Source organism: Heteronotia binoei, chromosome 5 (assembly GCF_032191835.1).
Source record: "Heteronotia binoei isolate CCM8104 ecotype False Entrance Well chromosome 5, APGP_CSIRO_Hbin_v1, whole genome shotgun sequence".
NCBI classification, from domain to species: domain Eukaryota; kingdom Metazoa; phylum Chordata; class Lepidosauria; order Squamata; family Gekkonidae; genus Heteronotia; species Heteronotia binoei.
In genome coordinates this window covers 41539440-41555128 of record NC_083227.1, presented here as the reverse complement: position 1 = coordinate 41555128, position 15689 = coordinate 41539440, and the positions used below count along the sequence as shown (strand labels likewise).

General features: G+C 51.8%; 1 protein-coding gene across 1 annotated transcript; it reads left to right on the top strand.

The window, feature by feature from the left end:
• Window positions 1-85: 85 nt before the first annotated feature.
• LOC132571992 (zinc finger protein 345-like) lies at window positions 86-15023 on the top strand. The gene is made up of 4 exons (XM_060238784.1): window positions 86-377; window positions 3442-3515; window positions 10102-10176; window positions 12749-15023. The coding sequence occupies exons 2-4, from the start codon at window positions 3482-3484 to the stop codon at window positions 15007-15009; spliced, it is 2370 nt and encodes a 789-aa protein (XP_060094767.1). The 5' UTR covers window positions 86-377; window positions 3442-3481; the 3' UTR covers window positions 15010-15023.
• The last annotated feature ends 666 nt before the right edge of the window (window positions 15024-15689 follow it).

Genomic DNA, 15689 nt, shown 5'->3' with positions numbered 1-15689 from the left:
CTTTCAATACCAAGCCGGTCGGCAACCTATGGCTTTCTTTCTTTCTCTTTTTTTCGGACTGATCGCTAAAAATAATCTTAAAAATTAATAAATCACCAGAGGAGTCTCCGGATTTCGCAGGCACAATCCATTCACTCTTGAACCGGAAGCACCAGGTAACCGAGAAGCTGCAGAGAGCGCGAGAAAGAGAGAAAATGTTGGGAAGGGGAGGAAGGAAAGCGAGCGACTCAGGATCGCGTTCGGCTTTCTAGCCTCCCTCTCCCTACACGTTGACACGCCCGGGATCGAGAAGAGATGCCGCTCCCGGAGAAGCAAACACACCCCACTATGGAACAGTAATTCAAGAACCAAGACTACCTTGCGAGCAGGGAAAGAGGGTAAGGCGAAACGACGCTTGCAAGACCGAAGCGAGGGGCTGCCCTTAAATCTGACTTCATCCCCTTCTGTGGGGCGGTATGCACCCCCACTCTCGCTCCCAGCCTCTCGAGTGCGTTTTATTTCTCACATCTGCATACCTCTCCTTTCTTCCAAGGATCTCGGGGTAATTTACGGTATCAGTCTCACAACAACCTTGCCAGGTAGGTTAGGCTGAGAGATTGCAACCTGCAAGGAAAAGCTGTGAGCTCTGAGTAGGAACCTGAATTGGAGGCGGGGGTGACCTCAGATGCGAATCTTGCGCCCTAACCGTGCCAGGGGTGTCAAACATGCGGTTCGGGAGCCGAATGGAGGACTCCTATCAGGCCCCCAAGCAACTGGCTATAATCTGCTTCCTTCTCCCTATATCTTGCTTCCTTCTGCATAACAGCTTGCTTTGCAAGACTTGCTCAATTGCACAGGAGCTACAGAGCAAAACCTTTATTTTCTCCATTGGCTGAGGCTCCTCCCTTGGGGAGCGGGGGGGGGGAGGCAGAGCTTGTTTTTCCAGGCTCTCTCAATTGCAGAGCAGAGCTACTGAGCCAAGCCTATCTTCCTTCTATTGGGTGGGACTCCCCCCTAATCTCCTGAGGAAGGAAGGAAAGAGAGCTTCCTTTGCCCATTTCCCTGGATCCCATGGGAGAAGTGCAAAGAAAGCACCTTTAAGACCAACGAGTGCTAACGTTTTAAGCATTTTTTATATATAAAATTGCGTTTGTCTGTGTCCTTTATAAAGTTTATATCACTGCTACCCAGGGCTTTTTTTGAGCAGGAACGCACAGGCACGCAGTTCTGGCTGCCTTGGTGTCAAGGGGTATGGCTTAATATGCACATGAGTTCCTGCTGGGCCTTTTCTACATAAAAAGCCCTGCTGCTACCTAATCTTAAATAGGTACACACATGGCCCAGCCCAACCCAACATGGCCTGGCCCAACAAGGTCTCATTTATGTCATATCTGGCTCTCCTAACAAATGAGTTCAACTCCCCTGCACTACACCAAACTGCTTCTCAAAGTTTCAGTCAGAGGGCGGCCTTGCTGCCTGAGATTCATGAAGTGGTGATGCCAGGACTGAAGTTAGGGTCTTAGGCATGTGCTGTGAGTTAGGGTTGCCACTTTGGGTTGGGAAATTCCGGGATATTTGGGGGGTGGAGACTGGAGAGGGAACTCAGCACACAGGGATGCAGTCCCGTAGAGTCTGGCCTCCAAAGGTGTTATTTCCTCCATGAAACTGTTCTATGTCATCTGGAGATCAGTTGTAGTTCTAGGACACCTCCAGACTCCACTTAGAGGTTGGCACCCCTAGCTGTGATCTTCCATCACCAGCACCATCACATCTGTGTATTTCAGCCTGGGTTCATGAATCTAAAATCATTACAATCCCCTTAATTCTAGTGCCCCTTCTCTTTTAATAGGATATCTTCTCTCCACAACTTTAAGATCCTTAAGCAGGGCCGGTGCCTGGGAATAGGCAAAGTAGGCATTTGTCTAGGGTGCCACCCGGCCTAGGGGTCACTGCTGGGTGCTCCCTCCCCAACGCTGCTGACCGCTGTCACCTCGTCCTCCCCCACTACCAAGTTGTCCTCAACAAAGCCAAGCCACCACCCTCTCCCTGATGTGTGACTTGGCCTCCCACCTCATCCTGTCTTGCCACCCTCCTTCCTGGCATGGCCGGCAAGTACTTATTCTCACAGTTTTTTATAACTTATCACATTTTTGTGAAAAATTAAAATTAAAAATCAGTAAATTAAAAATGTGAAAAGCTTCAAGTTTGGCCATCTTCATTTTCCCTATTTTTTAATAATGAGGGGGGAGGGCGCTAGTGGGTAACTTGCCTAGGGCACCAGAAAGCCTAGCACCAGCCCTGTCCTTAGGGGTTATAAACACAAAGGTGGAGTATAGGAGTGTTCTTTTTGAATGTGCAGTTGGGAGTAAAAACATAATTTGTACATCATGGTGTGGTGTTTTTTGTTTTGTTTTTTGCATGGCTTTGAGTCAGCCAAGAAGTCTTGAGACTTGTCCCAGATGGATGAATCCCTGCATATCATTTGTGAGCGTGGGCATCCTCTTAATCCCTTGATGCAACTTAGGCATCCCCTCAAAAACAGATCCCCCCCCCCCTTTTTTTACCTCCTTTATGAGGTAGAAGGCTTACGGCTGGATAGCTGAGGTGGTACAGTGGTTAGAGTGCCAGAGTACAATCTGGCAGACCCAAGTTCAAATCCCCACCCTACTGTGAAGCTTTCTGGATAAACATAGGGCAGTTGCTCTCTCTCAGCTTCACCTACTTCACAGGGTCGTTGTGAGGATAAAAAAAGGAGGGTAAAGAACTGTGTACACTTCCCTGAGCTCCTTGGTGGAAGGGTGGGGAAAGAATTGTACTATGTAAGTAAATGATGAAAGGCTGGGCTTTTGTTCTCACTGTTTCAACGGAACTCAAGGCTCATTCTGAAGACTGTGTGACCAGAACTAGCAGAAGGACAAGTCAGTACAGTTGCCAGCTCCAGGTCTGGAAATTCCTGGAAATTTGGGGATGGAACTGAGGGGAGGACAGAGTTTGGGGAAGGCAGGAACCTCAACTGGGTAGAATACCATAAAGCCCACCCTCCAAAACAGCCATTTTCTCCAGGGGAATTTATCTCTGTAGTCTGGAGATCCCTTGTAATTCTGGGAGATCTCCAGCCCCCACCTGGAGGTTGGCAACCTTATAAGCCAGCAGGTCATATTTGCCTAACTTATTGGAATTTGTAAATATCCTGCTTAATTTGCTGCAGTGGTTAGATTTTTTTGTTGTTAAATTGCATAATGTATGCTGGCCTTCCAATATAAGTTATTGGCTTTCCAGTTCTAATAGAGATCATTGTTGAGTGAAGAGCATGGAAACAATTTAGAGAAACTGGCAATATCCCTGGAGTTGGGCGTGGCTATTACCAATGTGATTATGGCAGAAGGGTAATAAGGTGGCACTTGTTATTGCAAGAATGAATGCAACCCGCAAGAATGTGGGTGATTGTGCCTTTTCCTCCAGGCATAGCAGCGTGTGGACTCTTCTGGATCCCAGCGACGACATGCAGGAAAATTATGAGAATGTGATCTCTTTGGGTAAGGGCTGCTGTTATTTTTTATAAAGCACATACAGCTTGTTAGGTTCCTTCCCTCTGCTGTTATTGAGGCACCTCATGGTAGAGAATCACAGAGTACAACCTTATACAAAAAGAACTGGTCTCCATAGGGAATAATGAAGTGGCTGTGGAACATTTTCCTCCCCCCCCCCCCCGCCCGCTTGCTGATAGCCCTGAAGCGACAGGAGGGCCTCCAAACCAGGGGATCCCCTGCCCCCAACTGGGGATTGTCAGCCCTATATTCTATTCCTCAGTGATCTGAAACTAGGGGTGAGTAGTTGAGTAGCCAGGTTTGCAGATGACACAACATGATTCAGGATGGTGAAAACCAAGACTGACTGCTCTAAGAGGATCTCCACAAACTGCACGAGTGGGCGACACTGTGGCAAATGAAGTTCAGTGTTGGTGAGCGTGGTAATATATATTGGGGCAAAAAATCCCAACTTCAAGCTTAGGCTAATGGGGTCTGAACTTGCCGAGACTGAGAGGGGGAAAGATCTTGAAGTCATAGCGGATAGTGTGCTGCAGCTGTGAAAAAAGACAAACTCTAGGTTAGGGATTATTAGAAAAGAGCTAGGGAATAAAATGGCGAATATTGTGTAATGCCCCTGTATAGATCTATGTTGTGACCTCATTTGGAATACTGTGTCCTTGTGTCTCAAAAAGGACGTTGCAGAGCTGGAAAAAGTGCAGAGGAGGGAAATCAAGGTTATTAGGGGTTTGGAGCACCTTCCCTATGAGGAAAGGCTGAAGTGTCTGGGACTTTTCAATTTAAAAAAGAGTCAATAAAGGGGAAACATGGTAGAAGTTTATAAAATTATACACGAGATGGAGAGAGTTGACAAAGAGAAATTTTACTCCCTCTCCCAAAACACTAGACCTCGAGGGCATCCAAAGAAACTGATGGACAATATGTTCAGGTCTGACAAAAGGAAATACAGAGAGTGATTAAAATGTGGGATTTGCTGCCAGAAGATGTAGTGATGATGTCCACATAGGGTGACCATAATGTCTGAAGGCCAGCCAGGGACACTGGGGGGGGGGGGGGGGTTGCGCGCGCGCAAAGCGCTCGCGCCGCCGGAAACAGGAAGTGACGTCACTTCCGGTGACGTCACTTCCGGTGATGTCATGCCACCACCGGAAACAGGAAGTGGCATCACTTCCTGTGACATCATTTCCCCCGCGTCACCTGCCGGAAACAGGAAGTGACTTCACAGCACTTCCTGTGACGTCCCCAAAAATCCCCCAAATATCACCGCCGGAAACAATTTTGTTCTCAAATCCTGTATATACTCCATCAGTATATGGGATAAGGCACTTTCTCAACTGTGCTGCATAATGCAGCCTATTTATTTTGTCCTGTTGGCTCTGTTGGCTCTATCTGCGCCACCTTCATCACTTTCGGGGTGTGGATCCCCCAGTGGGGTGGTCTCCCGACTCCCTCCGCTGACTGTTTCTGATAGCCCTGCGCCCCCTCTTTCATTTGATATGTGTCCCGTGCGGGTGCCACCCTCCCGCCGGGAGATGCCGCAAAATGAGCCCCCTTGAGGCTTATGGCGGCAGGGCTCGGGGGAAGCGAGCTAGACTGCTGTTCTTTTGAGGGGTTATAGAGTGTTTCGAGCCCGTCCCTGTGGCATCGGTCCCATCGTTGTGGGACCAAGGGGGCCGGCGCAGCGGCACGCCGAAGCAGCCTGTCACTAATAACACCGGTCAAGATGCAGGACAGGAACCTGGAAGTGACCGACAGGCTGCTTCAGCGTGCCGCTGCGCCGGCCCCCTGGGCCCCACAATGATGGGACCGATGCCACAGGGACGGGCTCGAAACACTCTATAACCCCTCAAAAGAACAGCAGTCTAGCTCGCTTCCCCCGAGCCCTGCCGCCATAAGCCTCAAGGGGGCTCATTTTGCGGCATCTCCCGGCGGGAGGGTGGCACCCGCACGGGACACATATCAAATGAAAGAGGGGGCGCAGGGCTATCAGAAACAGCCGGCGGAGGGAGTCGGGAGACCACTCCACTGGGGGATCCACACCCCGAAAGTGATGAAGGTGGCGCAGATAGAGCCAACAGAGCCAACAGGACAAAATAAATAGGCTGCATTATGCAGCACAGTTGAGAAAGTGCCTTATCCCATATACTGATGAAGTAAATACAGGATCTGAGAACAAAATTGCACTAGAAGACACAAACACAAAGCTCCCTTACACTGAATCAGTGCTTGGGTCCACCAAAGTCAGTATTGTCACATAAGAGAAGCCCTGTTGGATCAGGCCAGTGGCCCCTCCAGTCCAACACTCTGCGTCACATAATAACATAAGAGAAGCCCTGTTGGATCAGGCCAGTGGCCCATCCAGTCCAACACTCTGCATCACATAACAACATAAGAGAAGCCCTGTTGGATCAGGCCAGTGGCCCATCCAGTCCAACACTCTGCATCACATAACAACATAAGAGAAGCCCTGTTGGATCAGGCCAGTGGCCCATCCAGTCCAACACTCTGCATCACATAACAACATAAGAGAAGCCCTGTTGGATCAGGCCAGTGGCCCATCCAGTCCAACACTCTGCATCACATAACAACATAAGAGAAGCCCTGTTGGATCAGGCCAGTGGCCCATCCAGTCCAACACTCTGCATCACATAACAACATAAGAGAAGCCCTGTTGGATCAGGCCAGTGGCCCATCCAGTCCAACACTCTGCGTCACATAAGAACATAAGAGAAGCCCTGTTGGATCAGGCCAGTGGCCCATCCAGTCCAACACTCTGCGTCACATAACAACATAAGGAGGGAGGGAGGGAAGGAAGGAAGGAAGGGAGAAAGGGAGGAAGGGAAGAAGGGAAGAAAGGAAGAAGGGAGGGAGGGAAGGAAGGGAAGGAAGGAAGGAAGGAAGGAAGGAAGGAAGGAAGGAAGGGGGAGGGAGGGAAGGAAGGAAGGAAGGGGGAGGGAGGGAAGGAAGGAAGGAAGGGGGGAGGGAGGGAAGGAAGGAAGGAAGAAAGGAAGGGAGGAGGGAGGGAAGGAAGGAAGGCAAGGGAGGGAGGGAAGGAAGGAAGAAAGGAAGGGAGGGAGGAGGGAGGGAAGGAAGGAAGGGAAGGGAGTGAGGGAAGGAAGGAAGAAAGGGAGGAGGGAGGGAGGGAAGGAAGGGAAGGGAGTGAGGGAAGGAAGGAAGGAAGGAAGGAAGGAAGGGAGGGAGGGAAGAAAGGAAGGCCGCCCCCCCCCCCGCTTTCGGCCCCCTTACCTTATTCCAGGGCGGCGGATCCAGCGGCGGCGGCGGCGGGGAGTCCTCGGGCGGCGGCCTCGCGGCGAGGGAGGGAGGGAGCTGCCGGGGCTGGCCTCTGGAGGCCTCCAGGGACCAGCGCCGGGCCTCTCCGCTACCGGCGCTGGCCTCTGGAGGCCTCCAGGGACCAGCGCCGGCTGCTCCGCGGCCTCCGCTGGTCCCTGGAGGCCCTCCAGAGACTCTGGAGGGCCTCCAGGGACCAGCGGAGGCCGCGGGGAAGCCTTCGCTGGCCGGCGCTGGTCCCCGAAGGCCTTCCAGAGGCTCTGGAAGGCCTTCCGGGACCAGCGCCGGGTGCCCCGCGGCTTCCCCGCGGCCTCCGCTGGTCCCTGGAGGCCCTCCAGAGACTCTGGAGGGCCTCCAGGGACCAGCGGAGGCCGCGGGGAAGCCTTCGCTGGCCGGCGCTGGTCCCGGAAGGCCTTCCAGAGCCTCTGGAAGGCCTTCCGGGACCAGCGCCGGGTGCCCCGCGGCTTCCCCGCGGCCTCCGCTGGTCCCTGGAGGCCCTCCAGAGACTCTGGAGGGCCTCCAGGGACCAGCGGAGGCCGCGGGGAAGCCTTCGCTGGCCGGCGCTGGTCCCCGAAGGCCTTCCAGAGGCTCTGGAAGGCCTTCCGGGACCAGCGCCGGGTGCCCCGCGGCCTCTCCGCGGCCTCCGCTGGTCGCTGGAGGCCCTCCAGAGTCTCTGGAGGGCTTCCAGCGACCAGCGGAGGCCACGGAGAGGCCTCCACCACTGCCGCCGGGCCCCGCGCGCGGGCGGGGAAGGCGGGGAGTGAGGGTGGGAGCGTCCCTGCGCGTGCGCAGGGGCCCTGCGCAGGCGCAGGGACGCTCCCTCCCTCACTCCCCGCCTTCCCCGCCCGCGCCCGCGGCCCACCGGCTCCGGGGCTGCCTAAACCGGGACCTTTAATGGTCCCGGTATAGGCAGCCCGGGATCCGGGATTGGGTGGCCAGATCCGGGAATGTCCCGGGAGACCGGGACGGTCTGGCCACCCTACCACAGGAATAAACAGCTTTAAAATGGGATTAGATAGATTCTTGGAGAGGTCTGTCAATGGCTACTAACTATAGCGACTGAGGGGAACCTCCACATCCTCTAAATCCCAGATCCAGGAGGAAACATCAAGGGAAAGTCTTGGCCTCTATGTCCTGTTGTTGGCCGTACAAAGGAACTGGTTGGCCTCTGTGTGAGACAGGATGCTGGAGAAGATGGACCATTGGTAGAGATAGGTGGTGGCTGGCTCTTCTTTCTCCACTGGATCCTCATAACAGCCTTGTGAGATAGGTGAGAGAGCAATTGGCCAAAGGTAGGTTTAAAGTATAGTGGGGATTTGAACCTAGCTCTTTCAGATCTTTGCCTGGTACTCTAGATGCAGGTGACCCTAATCTTATTGAACCTGTGGGCAACTTGGAATTTTGAAACAGAAAGGGAGCACTAAAATAAAATGGTTGCCCTGGCAACCAATAATAAAATACTGGGAAATCCTGCAAAATGTTAGGTGGTTCCAAGCTAAGCATCCTCCTGTGATGTTTCCAAATGGGCACTCCCAAAAGTGATGCCTTCTGGGCTCTCCTGAAGCACCTCCTGATCCAATGAGGTAGAGAAAAGCCAGAATTGACTCTTTACTTAGGGGGGGCAAGATGATGATGATATTGGATTTATATCCCGCCCTTCACTCTGAATCTCAGAGCGGCTTACCATCTCCTTTATCTTCCTCCCCCACAACACACACCCTGTGAGGTGAGTGGGGCTGAGAGAGCTCTCACAGAAGCCCTTTCATGGACAGCTTTGTGATAGCTATGGCTGACCCAAGACCATTCCAGCAGCTGCAAGTGGAGGAGTGGGGAATCAAACCCAGTTCTCCCAGATAAGAGTGCATGCACTTAACCAAACTGGCTCTCTCCACTATACCAAACTGGCTCTCTTTGGGGGAAAGCAAGGCATTTCAGGAAATGCACCAGTGGATGCTGTGGTGTCCACACAGGCATCAGGTTAGGAGCCACTGCTCTGACAACTATATAGTTCTTCCTCATAAGCAGTAACATAGCACTTTCAGATTATGGAGGCACTTCACATAACATTAGTTCATGCCTGGTCAATACAATATATTTGCTGTATTCTTATCTTGTGATGCAGTATCTGGCGAGAGTACTTGTCACAAGTATTGACTGTTGCAAATATTAATCTGCATGGTGTGATGCAATGGATTTCAAGAAAAACACTTTCCCCAGAGCTTTAGCCATTTTTTTATCCTGTAAGTCATTGCAAACTTTTTAAAGGAAGCTGTAGAAGCCAGTAATTTGAAAGGAGAACCGTAGACAAGGATGGGTAGATAGTCCTCGTTCTTTCAGAGAGTTTGGAATCAAAACTCATGCTGAAACTGTTGAAGTGAATTCCTGAGGTGCCAAGCAATCAATTTAATATGAGAGATGCATGTGGAAAGTCTTATAAATGAACAAAATATGTCATGTGAAAACAGCTGCCTTCTTGGCGCCCATATTGTCTAGATCTGCTCACAGAACTTCTTAAAACTGCCCTGTAAGACAGGTCAGCTATAATTTCCGTATGAGATGATCGGTAGCTCATATCGTCATCTCCACAATTGGAGTTAGGGAGAGGGGGAGCCTGAGGTTCAGAGAATAATCGCTTACCTAAAGCCACCTAGTAAATTGCCACCTAAGGAAAAACTAACTGCCTAGCTCATAGGTCACACTTTTATCTAGAATGCAAAATCTGAAAATACCTGAATGGTATCTTAAGATCTTGAAAGATGAGAGCAGGCATTGAATGGAGTGGCTAGCAGTGCCCTATACAGTTGTCCCTGCTCCTGTGTCATCTATCCTTTATTTCCCTTATTGTCCTTCTGCTTCCTGGAGCATGCTCACCGTAGCAAAAAAACCAAAAACCACAAAGCAAAAACCTGTCTGAAAATCTAGGACCTGTAGAAACAAAATAATGTGCCAAACAGACATCCTATGTGTGATCTGTTCTTAAGCACACTTACTTGGAATGGAATTCTATTGATTTCAGCAGGGCGTGCTCTCAAGTACATGTGTTTTGAAAGAATCAGAGCCTGAGGGTTTCTTCCAGGGGCGGGCATAAAACATGCAAAGCCTTTATGTCTAGAGGATTGGGGTGGTTTTGTGTTGTTTTTTTTAAAACAAAATTCCTGGGGCACAAGGCGGCGCTTAAATGAAGGCAGATGATTTGGGGATGGAACTTCTGGATTACCAAAGTGCTGCAACTAATTTTGTTTTAAATTGCATCCTCCCTTCCCCCATCGTCCCCCACCATCCATAGCAGAGGAAATTGCAATCAGCTGGCCCCGGATAACTGCTTTTGCCGAATCTCACCGGAGAAGAGGACTGGCACCTAGTAAGTCTGCTGCAGAAGCCAGCCAGAAGGGCTGAGGTTAAACTTTGTGTTCCTCTTGCAACACCATAGGATACTGCAGGGTTTCTGGGGAAACCTTTGGAGGGTGGCTTTGCTCCTTAACAGGAAGCAGAAAACAACAGATTTGCAAGTGATTCAGATTTGCCGAGGAGGAAAGACAGTATGGCATAGCCTGATCTTGTCAGATATTGGAAACTAAACAGGGTTGGTACTCAGAAGGGAAACGGCCAAGGAAAACTCTGCAGAGGAAGGCAGTGGCAAACCACCTCTGCTTCTCACTTGCCATGAAAGCTCCTTGCTGAGGTCACCATAAGTTGGTTACGACTTCATGGCACACACACATACGCAGACTTGCAGTTTACCTGTGATGAGAAATTGGTAAGTTTCTCCCAGGTGAGATGCACCTGTTCTGTGCACTTGGAAGCAGCATATCTCGCCATAGCAGAAACACAGGCCTGCTCTCCAAATATGGCAGAATGGGGCAGGGATGAATGTGGAAGTGGTAGAACGGATTGTTCCACTTCAGACTTCAGGGGAGGGAGTACATTTCTTTAAGTTCCTCTAGGCTAATAATTCCTTGTAAGTTAGAAAACTTACACAGCAAGTGAGTGCCAGTGTATTGTGTGGACAGGGCTGGCCCTATCACTAGGAAAACTAGGTCGTTGCCTAGGGCGCTGGCCTCCTAGAGGTGTCAAATTGGGTGCCCCCATGTGACTTGATGACATTATCCGTGTGGGGTGGGTGTGTGCTAGAAGTTAGCCTTGCCTAAGGCTAACCACCTTGCCTAAGGTGCCAGGAGGTCTAGGGCTAGCTTTGTGTTTGGGATGTTGGGCTGGGATCTGGAAATCCTGGGTTTGAGTTCTCACTCTGCCACAAACCTTGCTGGTTGACACTGGTCTGCTCACCTTCTCTCAGCCTTGCCTACCGCACAGGATTGTTGGTAGGATAAACTGACACAGGGAAAACAATACTACCCTGAGGTCCTTAGAGCAAGGATTTGATAAAAAACGTACTAGACAGAACCTGTCTTTTTTTCTCTCTGATGTGCTATTTGTCCTGGGAAACTTTTACATGGGGAAGCACTAAGAATGCCACCTCTGATAGCCACTTTCCAGGATCTCAGGTAGATTTTTTTTAACTGGAGATGCTGGGGATTGAACCCATGACCTTCTGCAGGTAGAGCAGATGCTCTACCACTGAGCCACGTCTTCTCCTACCGCTTGTTCTCACCTCAGCCTGCTTCAAAAATTTGTCATGAGGAAGAACCAGAGAACCACGTCCTCTTGCCTGAGCTTGTCAGATGAAGGGTAGAATAAAAATGGGCAGACAGTGGCCAAGTTAGGGATGGGGTTCTAGGCAAAATCCTCATACTTGCATAGGCTGCTTGTCAGCAAGGAAAATCAGCTCTCCCCTGAATAAGCTGGGCTGAGCAACAAACTATGCTTAAAGTTCCCAATCAGTACCAGGCAACCAAAAATGTAAATTGCAGAGGAAGAAGCAGGGGAGGAGGAGGGGAGGAAAGGAAATTGGATACAGATTTGACGGTTGCTAGGCAATTACCCTTTCTTTGCAGTTCCTCTTTAATTGCTTGCAGATGAGGAGTCAGAACCCACCAGGTTGCTCTGGAAACGCACAGGTCACAATCCACAAGGCGCCTCTGCTATGTAGCCTCCATGGATTCCAGTGGCACATTAATAGAGAGAAACCTAAGTGGGACAGGATTACTGCTAGTAGCAGGTGGGATTGCTGTGCCGGATCTGAATGGACTCCAGTGATAACTAAGAAAAAGAAGAAGAAAACTGCAGATTTATACCCCGCCCTTCTCTCCGAATCTCCTATATCTTCTCCCCCTACAACAGACACCCTGTGAGGTGGGTGGGGCTGAGAGAGCTCTCACAGCAGCTGCCCTTTCAAAGACAACCTCTGCCAGAGCTATGGCTAACCCAAGGCCATTCCAGCAGCTGCAAGTGGAGGAGTGGGGAATCAAACCCGGTTCTCCCAGATAAGAGTTTGCACACTTAACCACTACACCAAACTAACCACATGGGAGAAACTAGAATACATCTGATGTGGTGGCTCAGGCCTTTTTACCAATGGGAAACTGAGGAAGCTGCTGTGGGCATGACAAATTATTTGTGACTTGTACCTGGGTTCAAACTCTTTGAATTTTTTTTCTCCAAAGGGGCAGGAAATGGGAAATGCAGAAAACACATGAAGCTGCCTTATACTAGGTCAGACTGTTGGTTTATCAAGATCAGTATTGTCTACTTAGACTGGCAGCCACTTTCCAGGGTGTCAGACAAAAGTCTTCTGCATCACCTGTGACTTGATCCGTTAAACTGGAGATGCTGGGGATTGAACCTGAGACATGGCGCCTCCCTCCCTGACTGAGCAGAGAATGTCAGGGGTACTTTGAAGGCAGGCTGTGGTGGGCAGAGGTGTGGGAGGGTGTGGGCTTGATAAGAATCAGCAGATTGTTGGTGGGGAGGAATGATGAGTTGTGATGCCAGGTCTATGAACGCATGACAGCCTTTTTCAATTCCCTTCTTCCAAGTTTCCTTTCCCAGACCACAGGAGTTACTGGATTCTCTCATTGTTCCAGCAGATGATGGGATGATGAGTAACAATGGGAATGAGGAGGAGGAAGAGGAGGAGGAGGAGGCGGTGGCAACACCACAGGATGGAGGAGGAGAAGAAGACGGTGGGGAGAACATTGCAGTGGAGAAAGTAGACACCCAACAGGACCTTCTGCAGGAGAAGTCGAAGGAGAAGGCCAGCAATGAAAGCCAGGGCCAGGCAGCCCTGAAGGAGCAGCCAAAGAAGTCCTTGGGGAAGAAACAGGCCAGCAAGCCCATTGCTCACCGTGGCTTCAAGAAGTTCTCCCCACGAGGCCACCACGGGCTGCTCAGCCATGCCGGGCGATGCCTCGATTGCGGGAAGGGCTTTGGCTTTGGCAAGCGCTCACGGCTGCACAGTGGCAGCGGCCTGGAGAAGCCTTACAAGTGCAATGAGTGCGGAAAGTGCTTCCGCCTCAACTCCACCCTCGTGACCCACCAGCGGCGCCACACCAGCACCAAGCCCTACCGCTGCGCCGAGTGCGGCAAGAGCTTCAGCGTTGGCTCGGCCTTCATCCAGCACCAACGCAGTCACGTGGGCAAGAAGACGAGTGCGAGCCCAGCTCGGCCCTGCGAGTGCAATGTCTGTGGCAAGAGCTTTGGCCTTCCTGCCCACCTCATCAAACACCAAAAGCAGCACTTGGAAGAGAAGCCCTACAAATGCACCGAGTGCGGCAAGGGCTTCAACTGGAACTCGCACTTAGAGCGCCACCGGCGCATCCACACCGGTGAGAAGCCCTACGTCTGTGAGGATTGCGGCCGTGCTTTTGCTTGGAGTTCTCACCTCGACCGCCACCGGCGCATCCACTTTGGCAGCATCCAGGCTTCTCCTTGCAAGTGCTGCCTGGCTTCCACAACCACACCAGCAAGCAAAGCCAGCACCAAACCCTACCAGTGTGGTGACTGCGGGAAAGGGTTTAACAAGAACGCGGCGCTGTCCAAGCACCGGCGTGCGCACCACGCTGCAGAGAAACCCTATGTCTGCGAAGACTGTGGCAAGAGCTTTGGGCTGAACGGTGCCCTGCTTCAGCACCGGCGCACCCGCCACCCCGATGGCTCTGCCAAGCCCTACACCTGCAGTGACTGTGGGAAGAGCTTTGCTTGGAGTTCCCACCTGGACCGGCACCAGCGCATCCATGCTGGTGACAAGCCCTACCACTGCGATGACTGTGGTAAGGGCTTCTCACAGAGCTCCCACTTGGAGCGGCACCAGCGGGTGCACAGGAGTGCTGAGCACCTGCCCTGTCGTTGCATGGACTGTGGTTTCTTGGGCGGGCGGCGAAAACGCCGGCGTGGGACCTTGCTGCCCTGCAAGTGCAGTGACTGCGGCAAGAGTTTCCTCTGGCGGCGCCCGGCTTGCAGTGAGTGCGGGAGGGGCGGGGGGGAGGGCGTGCGGCACCAAGGAACTCAGACAGGTGAGAAGCCCTACTCTTGTATAGACTGCGGCAAGTGCTTTGCCCAGAACTCGGCACTGGCCAAACACCGGCGCATGCACACTGGCGAGAAGCCCTACAAGTGCAACGAGTGCGGCAAAAGTTTCAGCGTGCGTTCCAACCTGCTGAAGCACCAGCGCACCCACTTGGGTGAGAAGCCCTACAAGTGCGCCGACTGTGGAAAGGGCTTCATCCAGAAGTCTGACCTCACCAAGCACCGGCGCATGCACACTGGCGAGAAGCCGTACCGCTGCGATGCCTGCGGCAAGTGCTTCAGCGTCAGCTCTAACCTCATCAAACACCAGCGCATCCACCTGGGTGAGAAGCCCTATGCTTGCGGGGACTGTGGCAAAGCCTTCATCCAGCGCTCGGAGCTCACCATCCACCAGCGCACCCACACCGGGGAGAAGCCCTACAAATGCAGCATCTGTGGCAAATGCTTCAGCCGCAGCTCCCACCTCAACCGCCACCAGCGCACCCATAGCAACGACAAGGCCTCTGCTGGCACTGGCACAGCCCCTGCTTCGCTGCTGGCTGCTGGCACCCCCAAGCCTGCTGCTCCTCTCCCTGCCTCAGCCTTCTCTGCCTCCTTCGGTTCACCAGGCCCCCTCCCCACCCTGTCTTCCTTCCCTCCTTCTCCCTCCTCCCTCCCCATCCCTTCCCTGGATCTACCCTGGGCCCTGCCTTTCACCTCCCGAGGCTTCCAACATCCGTCCTTCCCCTCGCCTGCCCCTTCTGGGGCCCAGGCCTCTTCCTTGATAAACTAGCCCCTTCCTGTTCTCTTCCCGGTCTGCTGCTCTTATACATTTCTTCTGCCCATAGGATTGCTAACAGGCTTGGAGAAAAAAGCCTTGTCCCTTTAACAGAGGCTTAATGTGTGGCAATGGGCAGTTTTTTCCTGGCATGGAGGTAAATAAACATAACCTGCTAAAGAACAATCCCATTGAGTCCATATTAAAGACTCAGGAGGGTTTTTTCTTTTCTCCAGACTGTTGGCAACCCTATCTGCAAAGTCCGCATCCTGCAATGTCCAGACCTGCCACCTGATTGGTGGCCCTTTCTGCTCACAACCCTGCCATTTGGTCCTGCCATTTCCTTCTTTACCATTATTGCTCCAGGCCTTGAGGCATCTCAGCAGTAAACCATTTTCTGCTTCTTTTCCAAGAGAGAAAGCTGTTCACTGGACAGAAATCTTTCTGACCTTGGAAATGCTCCTCGGATCCTAGCTTGGGGGGGTGGGAGGCAACCGTTTCTGCAGATGACTTAGTTTTTGATTTTTCTGCTCTCTCTTAAGCAACCTGTCTTAATGTTCTTCCATTTAGATTCAGGGCTTTTTTGTAGCAGGAACTCTTTTGCATATTAGGCCACACACCCCTGATGTAGCCAATCTCCTGGTGCTTACAGTCGACCCTGCACTAAGAGCCCTGTAAGCTCCAGGAGGATTGGC